Raw genomic sequence first — 13,970 nt, forward strand, 5'->3', positions numbered from 1 at the left:
AATCGGTCCAGTAATTCCGGATATTACCGCGTTCAAACAAACTCTTCAGCTTTTTATTACTAGTGTAGATATCAAATAATTACATGCGTACATTCATTACGAGCAAATTTTACAAAAAAACAATTGTCTGTTTCATATTCGACTGGATTGTAATTAGCCAAACGATAAAAATTAAAAGTCCATCGGTTGGGGTGGCTGGCGGTCGGTCGGGTAGGCTTCAATTATTCAAAGCGCTTATTTTGGTCACGAGGACGAACCACCACGATTCTAGTTTTCTGCTATAAAACATGTCATTTCAACCCCTTGCTTGATACGAAATAATGATCTAAAAACACGTATTAATGACACGATGCTGTCCGCTACCACTTTGTGTGAGCTGTTTGAAATTTGTCGTGTATGACCAACATTATATTTTATGCCTTATATTTATTTAGTTCCTATTAGCGGTCCTTGGCTTCGTCTATGGAACATATAAAGACTATTCTGTATATCACTTAGGAATCACGAAGTAATCACCACCAACCAACGGTCAAGGAATCTTTGAGATCTTATTGAATCAACGCGTTCAAACAAATAACTCTTTACCTTTATCTTATTAACTTATAGATATTTATTGTAATAAGTTGAATACTTTATGATCTGTATTGTAGAAGACCTAACCAGCACAGAGGTAGTTTAGATTCAAGGATCTCTCAGAAGACTATCTTAAGATACAGTCAGTATGCATATAGACACGAATTACCAGAAATTGGAATTTGTCTCACTCTAAATCCAAACAAATTTTTAAGATTAATTTTTTATTTATAAGATGAATTAATTATTCGTCCCATGAGAGCATGCTCACAAACTCCGATATTTGAGCGTGTTACTCGAAAAAAAAAATGAACAACACGACTAGCATTTCTGATTAATACGATATTCATTTATGACGAAGCAAAATCAATAAAGGTGACGGATAAAGGCTATTAATTATAACGCCGACGTTTAACTAAAACTCTACATCGAATTTACGGTGTAGATATTTTTATTTATCTCTGTTAAAAATATCAACTTATTAGCGGGCGAACCTTGGCCTCAAATCCCAAGTAACCTCGACAACCCGTAACTCGTGTTGTTGAACAATCCGTTAGCTACAAATATCGCAACTGAATAGATAAATATTTGGTTCACACATAATCAATATTTTTTCTCCAATCTGACTATAATATCGATTTTAAATTGACTTTCTTGATAGATAATCTAAAAAACGATAAAAATCACATTTGTACTTCACTAAAATTCAACAAAATTAATACATATTGTGTATATATCAATGTTTACTATATACCGCCAAGGTTGATATGTTTAGGTATTTAAAGATACCAGGAGTACAGCTAGTTATCTCTCGATTATACATATGTTTATTGCTTATGTGTGCTATGTACAAATTATCGCGAGCCGGCGACGCCCCTCGCGAATCGTTGCCAAAATGATTCATAGCTTACGCAAACACTGGCGTGAATGATAAAGCATATATTTCACAGTCTGGATTCCGTATATTTTCCATATTTTATTAATTTCGTATGCAATATCTATTAATGAATGGCCTATTTTCAATATCTAATGGTACAATATGATAAAATATCGTCATCCCAAGGGAAACGTATCAAATTTTAATGAATTTATTTCATAAAGGATAATTAATACGTCTACTCAATGTTGTATCGATTATGTTGTATAAAATCTGTTTTATTGGGTCTTAATCTATCTTTTCTTAATAAAATAAAATATTGTCAGTTTTTGTTTTATTTCTTCGTGGCAATAAAATAAATGATATGATATGATAATATCCATATAAAGGTTGCGTGTTTCAGTACAGAGTAGGTACAGTACGATACAATTTTTCGCAATTTTTGCGGAATGCTAAACTATGTATATATGTTTACCTGTTAGTATTTTATGTTATCCTAGTATTGGGTTTGCGATTCAATGTTGCAAATAAATCAGCAAGTTTCATTTTTCTTTTTTGTAAAATTTACTTTCTTTTGGAGAAATACTTCTGGAATTCTTTACATACCGTTCTTATGCAGTCAATGAAACTAATGTATATACCATATCCGAGTTTAATGGAAAAATTAATATGATATCCAAAGCCAATTATCAAAATAGTTCTATTTTTTCGGAGCATTAATAATCAATCATATTTAAATATTGTTTTTAAATAATTGATTTATATAAACCGTTATCACCTGTACTAACAAAAATAAGCCTGTGCCAAATATAATAGCGAAAACAAACCCATCTCCATAAACTTATAATCTCCTAGTACAATTGTGCGAAATTGACGTAACTTCACACCCGCCTACAATAAAAGATTTTTTGCAAAGCGCACGCGCCAATCCCTGCAAACATTCGTCATTGTCATGTCATCATTACGCTCGGTGCACAACAAAAGCGAACGGTGCACTATTTACACGAAGGTGCATTACTTTGTAGGTCGGGATACCCCTCATTCATTTGGACAGATTACAGAATTCGACTGAGAAAACATTATTGCGACCGGTATTCGTCCTTGGTGAGTATGTGTGTATCATAGCAATATTTATATACAACACGCTCACAAAAACATAGCAAATTTGTGTGCGATTCTCATCAAGATTCTATTGTAGAAATTTATGTATACTGCATTTTTATTTTCCGTATTTTCGTAATAGTATTTTCTGATAAAGGAGGCAAATTTATGAACAATATCGACATGTTATCACGACCGTTATCGGCCGAACACACTTTATCTGCATGTACGCACCGTGCGTGCGCATTGCATTTCGCGCGATACGCACCCAGTCTTCTCGCACGTTTCTAGTTATGTTGCATAGAAACTACTTTCGCAAACGATCATGTTTATAGTCGTCTATACGTGATATTTATTAGGAAATTTTACATGCGTAACGCATGTATGAAATTGTGAAAAAAATTCATAGAAATTGCTTATTCAAGAATTGCAAAATATGATTTTTCATTATTTTGAAAATATTTGCAACGTTTGTGTAATTGTTATATGTACATAACTCTTTTAAGCATATGGCATAATTAAAATTGTTAAAAATAACTTAATAATAAATTTTACTAATAAAACACAATAAGTATATCAAAGAAATTATATCCTGTAATCCTGTCCTAAAATTCTCTACATCTTGAAATATACATATTTTTTTTTTAATTCCACTATACTAATTAAAACAGGAACCCGCAATAAAAGCCTACACGAGTGCATTTTAATGCATTTTAGGAACGATGGAACGTGGTTGGCAAGTGCTGATATATCGCGACGTATGTTAGCTGCAGATAATACTATCGGTACTGAGAACCAAATGCATTGCGATAACAAGATAACGAAATCACAAATTGCAATAACACGAACAAAAAATGACCGAAAATACATGAGGCAATGTTGATAAAATACTATAAGATATATAAATCATGTTGTGAATTTCGATAGTTTTATTATTTTCATAGGAAAATAATAATAATTCAGATCTTGCCTAATAATTTTTATGGTAATATAAAAATATTGTTACATCCGGACCTAAAGAAATTTTGTATTAATTTGAACATAAACGTTTAACTCCCTCTGGCCAAGGGGATCAAGTCATATTTGGCAACATTATTATAGTCACGGACAATCTTATTTTGACATAAAAATGAGAAAAGGGTTTTACGCTAAGCCCTTTGAAACGGGTCGAATAGAGTATAGACAGGGTAAAGTATTCGCTTAGTTTTTTTTTGCTATTATTTGTATAATAAAACTGTCACTATATTTCATGCTTACGTAGAATTTGATGGTTATGAAGATTTGTGTTTCACATATTCGTAATCTTATACTTTGCGTACCTTTGCCCAATTCTTTTGGGTGGAATACAAAGTTTGGTCTTTGGTAAATATAGATTATATTTACTACATGACCAATTTTGGCACAGTGAGATGCAAAAAAATCATATCACTTATTAATTAAATTACAGCGACAACCATACATACCTACGCTTTAAGGAATCCAATTGTTTCATTCAGCAGCAGCATTTTTGTAATATATTTAAAATAAAATTGTTTATTTTTGATGTTTAAATTTTAATAATGATAATCCCACTATTGGATAAATGCAGCAATATAACCGTAAATATATGTAAGCACGATTACATACCATTATATTCATAATAATTCTATAAAATGCATTGAAATACATAATATTTTATTACAGTAATGAAACAATATTGAAAACGAAGACTTACACGCAAGTATCGCACCGCAGTAATTACACGATACAATCTTATGGTGACCATTTCAAATGAAACATAACCCTACAATATTTACCCTTGCTTACTCTCAATAAAACGAGGCTATTATAATAAAAATACAATTTTGGCCACAACCCCATGTCAACATTGCCAAGGGGTTGCGAATAAAACGATCGTGTAAATCATAATGATCATTGTCCAAGCCGATAGCACAATGTGCTAAACATAAATATCGAGAATTAATACAAATATTGACGATTTAGCGTTTCTTATTAATGAATAAATTTATGGAGGGATACTGTAACGACATTCTACATTTAATCATTTTGGGGTGAAACTTATCAAAAATATTTTTTAGCGGAAACCTATTTACATCCCAAATTTGCAGTAGCATTTCCAAAGGTCCAGTAGTTCGGACTGTGCGTTGATAGATCAGTCAGTCAGTCAGTCAGTCAGTCGGTCACCTTTGTGTTGATTGAAATTTGATAATATACCTACTAAATGCAACGATTTTTTAATCAATATTACTCTCAAGAAAAAAATTGAAACATTTAAACGGGGGCTATGATATTAAATAACATAAAATGTTCTATTATATGTATTGAAAATATAATGCATATTGCATTTTGTTTTATCATTCATACTTCGAGGTGTAAGGTTACGTTATTATAGATACTGGTTTTAATTTGCTAGCTGGAATAGCAATCGCCGTTGACAATTTTATTGCAAATGATACCTGTAATTATGGGGCGCTAGTTCGTATCGCGGTGTCATCTGTTCGCACCGAGCCGTGCGAGCGCGTTATGCATGCCACGGAAATAACGTACGACCATGATATATTATTGATTTTGTTGTTAAAACGCACTGGCCTTCAATGATTAATGTTTGCATGTAGGTATTGTGAAATACGATGGATGATAATTCTTTAGTCAATTGTCGATGCTACTTAATGATCAGATAATTTGGGTAAAATGAATAGTAACCTATTCACACATTTAAACATAAAAAATAAAAAATAATAATCTTTTATTATTACTAAGTTACGTACTATCAAGATAATGTTGCCATAGAGACTTAAATTTATCACTTCATTTGGTTTTTTTACTACGAAATGTGTAGACGTATGGAATTTTCACCGAACAGTTATTACGAAAGAAGTGGTTTCTTACTTTTAGCGACACAGTCGTAAATTAGTAGGTCGTTTTACATTCTGTCTCATTAGCGTTAGGTGCGGGTAAACTGCTTTTTACCCAGTTTAACTTGCAGAAGGTCAAAACTATATAATGTCGGAACTTATTTCAAATTGCGTAAAATCTACTACATTTTGGTAGTTGAAATAAAACCTTTAAACGAAACAAATACAGAACATTTCTGATTTATTTATTAACTACTAATAGCGAAATGTACATTTTTTTTTATATAAGTCGCACATTTCTTACAAAAGTAAAGTTAAGTTGTAAGTATATGCTTCTCGATTCTTAAAATTGAATTGTATCTACCTAAATAAAAACTGTTGCATTATTCCTTACATAATTATATAAGGTGTTTGATCTCTAAGCCACCAAAAACGTAAAGTTACATTTTCTACTTTCCAATGCATTTTAAATGCATCGTATCAGTGCAACGACCAACGTGCGATGGGACGATCTCTAGGCTAGCAGATCGAGTCCGTCCAAGGACGTCCACTATTTCTCCCCCGTGTAACACAAACCATACCTTAAATTCAATGCAATAGATTATATTTTTGAATATCAAATCCATTCCGCTGGCTCAACCAGCAAGAAAAATGATCCTGTATAAAAAACGTAAAAAAGTAAAGAGCCCGCGGTTGTTTTATTTTGTAGAGCTTCGGTGAAGCCATCATGGCGGCCAGTCAGGCGGCGAATAATTTAGGTACGTAGATAAGTATATTAGGTACATTCTTGTGCAGTGTAAATACAATACTTAACAATACCTAATATCAAATTACACTTTATTATCAATATTAATATTATTATTACTTTGCGAAAAACACAAACTGAGGATTTCATGCATTCGTAAACAGCATTTAGTAAAAATTTGGTTAACAACTTAAATGTTGACAAAAAAAGTTCGTTACGCGACGACCTGTCTGCAAAGCAGGTGCATTTATTTTGACAACAATACTCAGCACATCCACTCTTCCAAATAATAGTTAATAGTTGCCTTTATATAACTATTGACCCATTTCAGAACAAGTAATAATCAAAATTTGATATCCATAGTCTGTCATTAAGGTTTTTTTATTTATTTTAATTTTACGATGTTGGCGAGATCATATATTCATGAAGGAATATCAGGTTATAAGCGTTGAACGTACCCTCTTTGTATAACTAACTGAAAAAAACATGGGAACATATCAAATTCATTATGTTTTCATAAAATTCTGTACAAACAACTTGAAAACATCTTTAAAACATCATCATTTTGTATAATATGCATAGAATAAATACAATTAACAATTGGCAAGCCTTATTTATTTAATGCTTACCAATTTAATTATAAAAAGTATCTAAATGTACCGAATTCAACAATGACAGGAAAGAGTATATTGTTTCACCTCGGTCTCGGGGAGTTTCGCTACAATGAGTAGCATCCGGACTCACCCGCCTTGCATATAACAACCATTTTATTACTAATACGCTAACTTCTAACGTTTCTAATGAAAGTTTTTGCTCTTGTCTTCTATTCATATGTGATTTTGTATCACATATTTGAATACGAACGAGTTATAGCAAATGCACAAACCAAATGACGATCAATAAATTAAGTATTTTGTTCCAATTTGTTATCAAGTATTTTTGAAAAATAATTTCGATATACCTCAGAAATATATGTATACTAATATTATAAAGCTGAAGAGTTTGTTTCTTTCAACGCACTAATCTTAGGAACTACTGGTCCGATTTGAAAAATTCTTTGAGTGTTAGATAGCACATTTATTGTGGAAGGCTATAGGCTGTATATGTACAACGGGCGAAGCCGGGGCGAAGCGCTAGTGTATAACAAAAATAATAAGGTGAAAATCTCTCCTCCTTTCATTCTTGTGAACGTATGTACCTCACCGTAAAACATAAACATTATCGAAATAATAATATATAATATCAAATATTTTAATCAGTTGGCTCAATTATACGTGCATGCTTCATTAAAATTCAAAAGCATTGCTTTAGTTTATAAACATTCGATATCAGTCTATTATTTAATTGTCTCATAGTAGCTTATTCGAGATAAGAGAGAGGGTAAGGGCACCCCAGATAATATTAAATAATAAATTCAGACAGGGCGCGTGGCAGGATGCTGGCGACAAATGACGAGGCGGTCGCTTCGCGTGAAATTACAATTATCTCTTTATGCTGGCCACCCCTTCACTAATTATGCAAAGTCAATGTTTTAATTGTTAACAATGAATTAAGAGATAAATCTTCGGAACTCCACTCGGTATTCAATTGTATAATTTTTTAAGTTTGACTCTATCACTACAATTTTTTTTGCTAAATAGGAAGTAAGATTTTCAGCATTTATAAACTAAGAGCGTGTTAAAATGCTTTCCACGTGACTACATTACGCAATTACACACATAATATAACGAATATAATGCGTTATACGTATATGCATAAAATAAAAACATTCTATTAACGACAACCCTATTTATTGACAATTCTTTCAATAGATCTTTCTGATCTACCATCCATTAAGTATGTAGCAATTGTAGCATTATCAAATATTAGATCCCTTACATATGGTTCATCAGACGCGTCAATTTCGTAACTCAACAAGCCACCATGCGGGATCGCATTATTGCTTTTTTATTAGTTTTTTCAATAACCCCCGCTTTGCAGTGTTTTTGCTGCGCGTGCGTCGCCGTGGGATAGGTCGCGGAGCGTCACTTGTTTATGCTGGTATTAGCATAATACGCTTATATATCGCTTTGTTCAGCAATTGTCGCCGATATTTATAGCGTGTGAATTACAAATCGAATGATTTCCTAAATAAAGTTTATTGCTCTCGATGTGACAAATATTTAGAGGTCACTTCCGCAAATTCTTTTAATTAGAAGTTGGTTTAAAGGTCATCCGTGCTAGTCAATAAAAGCATATTTGCATTTCTGCATTAACGTTTTCGGGGCAATAACCAAATTATCATCGAATTGTAACGGTTGTGCGGTCGACCACTGATATCGAGACGCCCGTCTGTCCCACCCATTTTAATAAAATTATGCAAACGTTAAGTGTTTATTGTAAAAGTTATATTGTAACGGCATTACGAGAACTCCGTAATTAATGACAACTTCATCATGTTCAATAATGTTCGAATTTATACTACTTTTTAAACATTTCTAAATCAGAACTTGCAAAATAATAATGTATAACTGGTAGAAATAAAATAGTTCCCACATACTCAGTACCCTCTGGATCATTGAATGATCAGTCATCGATATGCAAATGGTTAAGTGAAGTGTAGCTCTACATTGGCAATTGAGATGCCGTGGTACGTTGGCATTTCGCCGCCTTTGTTTCAAAAATACATCTCACTGAATATTGTAGAGAACACATTTTATGCGTAAATTATATACATATTATATTATGATAATTTCATTAAATACAGATATATAACATATATTTAATGATGTGGCATATAATATTAATCTTTGAATAGTGGTGAATGATCATTTCCCCTTTACTTAATAAGTAGATATTAACAATGATCCGCGTGTGTCATACCATCATTATTAGATGAAGATTGACGTTATAGATTAATCGTTTAACGTGAGAAATTAAGTATTTTCGATATAATTTTGAACTTTACAAATGAATTCATTGGAAGTACCTACTTTTTTGTAATACCTATGTCACGTTTAAGGTTCGACTCTACATTACGTAGAGCATACTTAGATTAAAATTATAGTTTAATGAACGTATTTTACTATAATATGTTATATTTTATATTCATAAGTTTTGTACCACATCAAAGTAATTATGGAATAAAAATATATCGTTTTACATTTGCTTTATGTCAATAGATAACAGATTTTAGAGAAAAATCTGCTTTGAGTAAATGTTTGGATCGTATTACGGACGTAAGCATAAATTTCTGTATAACAAAAAATATTGCACACAGCTTGGTCTATTTTTGAGTGCATTTTGCGCTATTTTGGCGTTCCCCACACAGGCAATATGTCAATGACCCTGTTTCGCGGCATTTGTTCACGTAATTTTGGTAAGTTTTGGAGCGCTCTATGGTAACGATGTAGTAAAATGTTTTCATACTGCTAATCATTATAAGGTTTCGATTTTATTTCGATGTATTTTTGTGATTTGTTATAATACTAAACATATTCATGTTTTTCAATTATTAATGTTCTTTATTTTCATGTTAAGTATGTTTGAAATTCATTTTTTTTTTCAGAACAACAGTCATCACATATTTTAGTTTTGAATGAAATGGTTTATCTAAACTTATTGATCTTAATGAAATATTATTTGCTATAGTTACATGTAATTATGTGTATATTATGGACTGTACTATGTACCTAGATAATAAATTATAAAAACAGAAACGTATAATTTTTACTGAAGTCAACATTTCCAACGATACAATGGCTTTTAATAATTATTCGAAAGTAAATATATATCTACTATGTTAAGTTAATGATAGAAAGCATATTAATTCGAATTTTATGATAATTAACGAACTAACAGAATATTTTATTTCGATAGCACGACGCGAAGTTCAACGTTAGCATACAAAGAGCCTGGGTGAGGCTCAGCTTTTTATGAGCCGAATTCGGCTTTAATCTATAGAGGAGGCACACTAGTGCATCGTGCGTGTTATGCGCGCGCGCACTCACGCACACTCGACCGGTTGCCCTCCTCTGCGGGCTGCAATTCGAAGGCGCGCCGCGCCCCGCACTCTCGCCCGCACGCAATTGCACTGCACTCCGACGCGATGTGTGCGTAAAAAAGCGCACGGAGGTGCGGGGCAAGGCGGGAGAGGACTGCGAGCGCCCGCTTGCAACCAACAGTCATCGCTAGACGCTCGGAAGAGCACACCGCCCCCACAGGGCGAACAACCACTAGCTTATCGCGATACAACCCCTTGTGCTACGAACTTTGTTCAGTGCTAATACGAAATTTCACATGAAGTTTTACAACGCATGAGTTCTCGCTGAAACTGAAATTGGATCTTTCAAAATAATTAAAGGGTAAGTTTCTTATTAAAATCTTTTTATTCTTTTTTATAGGTTTTATATTCTAAAAAATATTATTAAATTTTCATACGGACTAAATCTCTTGAGTATTTAAGTATCGTTATTTTAGCAAGTTTTGTTAATTTTAAAATATTGCTTTTATGTCATTTAAAACTCTATAGCGATAGATTATAAAGTTAAAAGTGCAATAACAATTAAATGCGGAATATATTAGGAGGGATCGCGTAGTCTTTCATCGGTTCCCTAAATTCGATGTACCTGCTGAATAAAAGGTAAAAGTCAATTTGGTAAAGAAGGGCTATAGCGATATATGTAAATGGGGTAGGGCGGGCAGTGGTTGAGTATTCGAGCAGCGCACTGTTGGTTCGCACTTCGCACTTGGCGATCGTTAGCGGTGCGTGGAGCTCTGAGTGCGACGTATGTGCATTGAGAGGCGCGAGTTTGTTTGGTTGTGTTCACTCACTGGACTTTGCCATGTATCCGGCTTCTTCGTGTGACGGCCTTTTGCCAGGTTTGTTTTGTAGTAGCTAGTTTATAGTGTATTTAGCAAACTTTACGTTGCGGTTTGTTTTATGTTGCTTTGTTTATGGGTTAAAATTAATTTGTGGGTTTTATGATGTTTGTATAAGCAAGTCGATATTGTGTTTCAAGAATTATGACATTCATTTAGTGAAAATAAAATGTATTGGATATTTTATACATTACAATGTTCTCCTGTTTTTATAAACATTTCCAAAAATATGGTTGTTTTTGAAAACTTAGTAGACAGCGGCGTGCAAAATTTAATTAGGTTCATTAAAGTGTAACTTGAAATAAATAAAATTTTGCATCTCTATACAAATAATTGTAATACATTTAATGTTATTGATATATCTCTTTATTTCTATGTTTTTATTATTATTGTCTTATAAGAACGTATTTCCATTCGCCTATGATATATCTACGTATAAATGCATCCCTTAATTGCTTTTTTACTAACATACTTTCTTTTGTCCACAGAAGCTCAATTCAGAAAAATGGGTAGCAGCGAAGGTCAACAGACATTTTGCTTAAAATGGAACCACCACAAGACAAATCTAGTAGAGATCCTAGAGGCGTTAATAAAAGTAGAGACGTATGTCGACTGCACGCTTGTAGTTGACGATCAAGTCACTTTTAAAGCTCATAGAGTTGTCCTGGCTGCAAACTCTCCATATTTCCAATCAATATTGGCAGACGTGCCAATGGATCACTGCAGTATACTTTTCCCAGGTGTTAAAGATTTCGAAATGCGCGCACTGCTTGAATACATGTATACGGGTGAAGTAAACGTTACCCAAGCGCATATTCCAAGAATAATGAAGGTTGCCGAACAGCTGGAAGTTAAAGGTTTGTTTGATATGACGGAGCTACGGCGCCGCCCGGGTAGCAGTGAGCGTACTCCTGCTGCCTCGCCTCCGAGAGTCGTGCCCGCTGCGCCATCTAGCGTGTCACCTCCGGTACAGATTAATCGCTGGCCGCCTCCGCCCTCAGCACCTCTTCTCTCCGCTGCATACGATTCAGCGGACATGAACCCTCTAAAACGTAAAAAGCTTTCAAGCATGCTAGCCACTCGTGATACTCCAATTTTAAGAAATGTTTTAGCCCAAAATACCTCAGTGGATTCATCTCAACCTATTTCTCTCGTATGCCACCCCGTGAGTCAGCATGAACCAACCCGCTTACATTCCAATGGTTCGGCACATGAATCTGAACGACCTGTCAGCCCTCAGCGTCCATTTGATTATCGTCCTCGAAGATTGTCATCGCGAGCTTCGTCGCCACATTACAATCGTTCAGACCGCTCTGAAGATGCCCACTCTCCCTACACAGAACGTTCATTTGAAGAAGAAAATCAACGCACTTTCCATCCGTCATCACCGCCTACTAACTTCCAACAAGATGTAAGAGCCGGCTTGGCTCCATACGTGCCACCTCAACAAAAGCCAGAATGGAAAAGATACAAACAATACACACGATCAGATATCATGTCAGCAATTGAGTGCGTACGAAATGGAATGAGCGCATTGCAAGCTTCGCGTAAATACGGAGTACCTTCACGTACTCTATATGACAAAGTCAAGAAGCTTGGCATTACAACAAGTCGACCAATGAGTCGTGGTGTGAAAAGAGAATCTAATGGAGCTGCATTTCCTTACGGTTTGAGTGGTACGGGAGGTAATGACGATCACACTCCTACGACGCCTCTTATTGACCCATCATTTTTGCAACAAGCTTTAGAAGGTGCAACAAGAGATGGGGGCCGGGAAGCTTTACACGCTATGGCTCTGGCGGCAGCAGCTCATGCTGCTTTAACACCGCGAACTCCACCTCGATCAGCACCACAGTCTCCCCGTTCTCCACAACACGATGACGACCACGTTGAAGATCTTTCACTTGCAAGACGTCGTGATCCTGATCCACCATCCGGAGTGATTGTCCCACCTCGCAACTTTGCTCTCGACTGTAGCAGTGAGAGAGATTGAAAAGTTAAAATCATTGTAATACTGACAAGACTGATATAGGCGTACAAAGTTAGTTAAGACACTTATTTGTAGACTAAACTGGTAGGATGCGTCGCGCGCGAAAAGTACATCGACCGGGCGCTCCGGCCGGGCAATTGCAATGGGCCCCGTAGCCACTTATCTTCTACCTCTTTTCTATTCTATTTATTTTCTAACGCCATTTAACCGAACAACGAAATAAAATTTCCGTTATACGGTATGGCGGTGTCTTGTGATTTTATGTTTGTTTTTTTCTTCAGTAGTTTTTTTATGTTTTATAACATTTACGTCTCTGTTAATAGAATAGTCTATAAGTTAGGAATAACTAGTTTGTAAGGTTATGTCAGTTGGAGCGGTAACCGTTAGGGCTAGGAAGGCAGCGCCGGCCTGCCCGTGCACCTCTGGTAGGTCCGTCTAGACGAGTTATTGTGCAATTTGTTGTCCGCAACTGTGATGTTTATAGACTGAAACGCCGCCATTACCTCACGCTTGCTATAGTTTTGACTCTAGTCCACGACACCGCACGTTACAAACTTGGTCTTGGTCGTTGCAAAGTAATATGCAATTGTAGTTTGGACCGTGCGACTGTGAAGCTCATTTATATAGATACATTGAGTAGCGATGTTTTAATAGTAAATATTACCTAAGTTAAAGTTTAAATAAATACTACAATTGTTTGCAATTTGCCATATTTGTTTATTGTTAAAGATCATCTTTGAAATAATTTATTTGCACAAGCACGGTCGTTCTTATTAGAATGTAAGAATTTCATATAAGCTAAGAATGCTCAATGTACTATGTATTTATATGAAACAATTATTTGCAATACCGTTGAATACGTAATTATAAAATTATTATTCGTAGATGTTAATGTGGTTGCAGATTTTGTTACATTGTAGTTATTAAATGGTTCGGCGTAGGTACCTTGTGAATATTAGTATCTTATAA

General features: G+C 34.6%; 1 protein-coding gene across 1 annotated transcript; it reads left to right on the forward strand.

Annotated features, from left to right (window-relative positions):
• Positions 1–10,974: 10,974 nt before the first annotated feature.
• On the forward strand, positions 10,975–13,004 carry LOC119833372. Its single transcript, XM_038357358.1, has 2 exons — positions 10,975–11,011; positions 11,500–13,004. Exons 1-2 carry the CDS (start codon positions 10,975–10,977, stop codon positions 13,002–13,004), a joined length of 1,542 nt encoding a protein of 513 aa, XP_038213286.1.
• Positions 13,005–13,970: the final 966 nt, after the last annotated feature.

Source organism: Zerene cesonia, chromosome 17 (genome assembly GCF_012273895.1).
Source record: "Zerene cesonia ecotype Mississippi chromosome 17, Zerene_cesonia_1.1, whole genome shotgun sequence".
Lineage (NCBI taxonomy): Eukaryota > Metazoa > Arthropoda > Insecta > Lepidoptera > Pieridae > Zerene > Zerene cesonia.